The sequence below is a fragment of the Acanthisitta chloris genome, unplaced genomic scaffold (genome assembly GCF_000695815.1).
Source record: "Acanthisitta chloris isolate BGI_N310 unplaced genomic scaffold, ASM69581v1 scaffold21776, whole genome shotgun sequence".
Taxonomy (NCBI): Eukaryota; Metazoa; Chordata; class Aves; order Passeriformes; family Acanthisittidae; genus Acanthisitta; species Acanthisitta chloris.
The window spans coordinates 16,609-19,104 of record NW_008677879.1 but is presented as its reverse complement, the minus strand read 5'-3'; the positions used below and the strand labels follow the sequence as shown (position 1 = coordinate 19,104).

The following is a 2,496-nucleotide window of genomic DNA, read 5'->3' as shown; positions in this document are numbered from 1 at the left end:
CTCTCTGTCAGGTTGATACAGCAGTTTTGGCTCAGCTGGTGAGCAGGGAGGCCCATCCACCTCTCCTTCCCCTCAGGGAGCAGCAAGCAGGTGGCTTGTGCTCACCCCTGCCTTCACTCTGCCTTCACTCTGCCTTCACCTCTGCTCCCCTCATGATGTTCCTGGGACTGAGACAGCTGCTGGTTCCATCTGGATGGCTCAATTTGCTTCCCCTGTCAGGGCAAGGAACTCAAAAGTGGCTGTGACAAAGTATCTCACACATCTTCCTGCTCAGGATCTCACATACATTCCTGCAAGTCTCTCCATCTGCCTCTGATGTGTTTTGATTGTGGTTGTCCATGTTCTGGTGGAACAACAACCCACTCCTGCACTCACCCCGTGCCATCACCCACAGACAGGAGCTGCCTCACCTTCATGAGGTCACGGTGGTGCTCCAGAACGCTGCAGGTGGTCTGCCAGGTGTCCTGGTAGCACTCCCAGGGGTCCACCCTGCAGAGAGCATAGCAAGGCAAATGTTGGTCAACAGCCACTACCTGGACCTCCTGGACCTGCTGCCTCCTCCCCACCTGGCTGGCCAGCAGTGCCAGGAGCAGCCAGCCTTGCTCCCATGGGTGTGCCATGGACCATGTCCTTCCTCCAGCCCTTCCACCTGGCACTCTCTAAGCTTTGAGGGCCTGAGCATATGCCTGGGCACCTTTCCAGGTGAAGGAGGAGAATTAATGGTACGTGACTTGGTACATGACTAACCAGCTTTCATTTGGCTTGACTGTAACAACACATGACACAGCCCTGTTCCTGAGGGCAGTCCAAGAGGTTTCTGGTCCCACCTCAGCCACCAGATGTCATGTGGCAATGCTGGGAAGGTGAGTCTGTGAGCTGGTGCTGCAGCTGTGGACAGGGAAGGTGCCACAGCAGGAGTCTGGCATGAGCTGGGTGACTTTGGGTCCCACCCAGACACCACAGGCTCAGTGTGGGGCTTGTAAGACCTCATGAAGCCAAAGGGCTCCCTTCAAGGATGGTGTAACCCTCCACTTTGGTTCTCTGCTAGACTGGGAGAGGAAGGCATCTGGATTTTAATCAAGCTTGGGCTGGGAGAGGAGAAGGTCTACCTTGGAGCTCTACCAGCATCTCCAGTTTGCATGCAGGGTTTTGCCACCACGGTGAGGGGAAGGGGCAGGGGCTGCTGGTGCTGCAGCAGGTGTGGGCTCTGCACTCACCTGATCCAGTCAGAGGACTGGACAGCCAGTTGGCACATGGTCAGGCGATGCCGGCTCGAGACCAGACCCTGCAAGAGATGGTGGTGGAGGAACAGTTAGAGGAGGCAAACATCATGCCCTGGCCAACCTGGGCTTGCAAACCTTCCTGAGGCAGAACATCAGGCTCACTCAGATGAGATAGGTCAGAGAGATTTGTTCCTGCCTACAGAAGTTTATTGAAGCTCCTGTTTGCTGGAGGGGAGGAGTCCCTGCTGGACTTCAGCACTGGGAGGTGAGTTTTGCTCAGCACCACCACTCCCAGCCCTGCACTGCAGTGAGGCCAGATCCATGGTGGTGGTTCCTTGATGAAATTCCTCCTGCTTTGAGGAGAGGAGGAAACTCTCCACTTCTCATTTGGAAAGTCCTTCTAAAGGTCACTGTTTGCATTGTTCTCCATCCCCAACTGGCTTAGAAATTATTCAAACATTTAAATAAAAATCCAACCCAACAAGATGACCACCACCATTTTGGGGGTGAACATTTCTCTTTTGCTATCTAGTCCTTTGGCTTGCTGTAGTGTCTCACTGCAGTTTTTATCTAAACAGAGTGGCTTCATCCTCTTCCTCCTCTTGGAGACTTTCCCATGGTCAGGAGCTGCCCTGGGCAGAGGAGAGCCATGAAAGGACCATGGGTCAGGCAGTGCTGCCCAGTGCTTTCCTGTGGCTTCAGAGATACCATCATACATAGAAGGCAGAAAGGAAAAATAGGGACAACCCACCGTCTTCCCATAGGAGTCGTGCACAGGTGAGACGATGCCACCGATGACGATGAAGCGTCCAGTCTTGTGCAGGTAGTCCCGGGCTCTCTCTGGAGGGGGAGGACAAGGAAAAGGATGCAGGGGGATTTAGCTGGACCCACTGAGCTCTGCAACATCGTGGCATCCATCACCCATGCCCCAGCCAGGCACAGAATCATAGTATGTTAAGGGGTTGGAATGAAGCTCAGAGCTCACCCAGCCCCAAGCCCTGCCCTGGGCAGGGACACCTCCCACCAGAGCAGGTTGCTCAAGGCTCATCCAACCTGGCTGTGAACACTGCCACAGCCTCCCTGGGCAACCTGGGACAGTGTCTCACCACCACAACAGGGAAAACCTCTGCCTAAGATCTAATCTAAACGCCATTGCCCTTTGTCCTGTCCCTGCAGCTCCTAACACAGATCCCTCTGCAGCTTCCCTGGAGCCCCTTCAGCTCCTGGAAGGTGCTCTGAGGTCCCTCAGCAGCCACATGGCTCCTACACCACT

At 54.8% G+C, this 2,496-nt stretch overlaps 1 protein-coding gene across 1 annotated transcript in view; it reads right to left on the bottom strand.

Moving 5' to 3' along the window:
- NMNAT2 (nicotinamide nucleotide adenylyltransferase 2) overlaps nucleotides 1-2,063 on the bottom strand; it is a gene marked incomplete at its 5' end in the record, with an annotated part of 6,832 nt that extends 4,769 nt beyond the window's left edge. The window contains 3 exons of the mRNA XM_009076688.1: nucleotides 411-489; nucleotides 1,218-1,285; nucleotides 1,975-2,063. Coding sequence (XP_009074936.1) covers nucleotides 411-489; nucleotides 1,218-1,285; nucleotides 1,975-2,063 — 236 coding nt within the window. The remainder of the gene's footprint in view (nucleotides 1-410; nucleotides 490-1,217; nucleotides 1,286-1,974) is intronic.
- Between the last annotated feature and the right edge of the window lie 433 nt (nucleotides 2,064-2,496).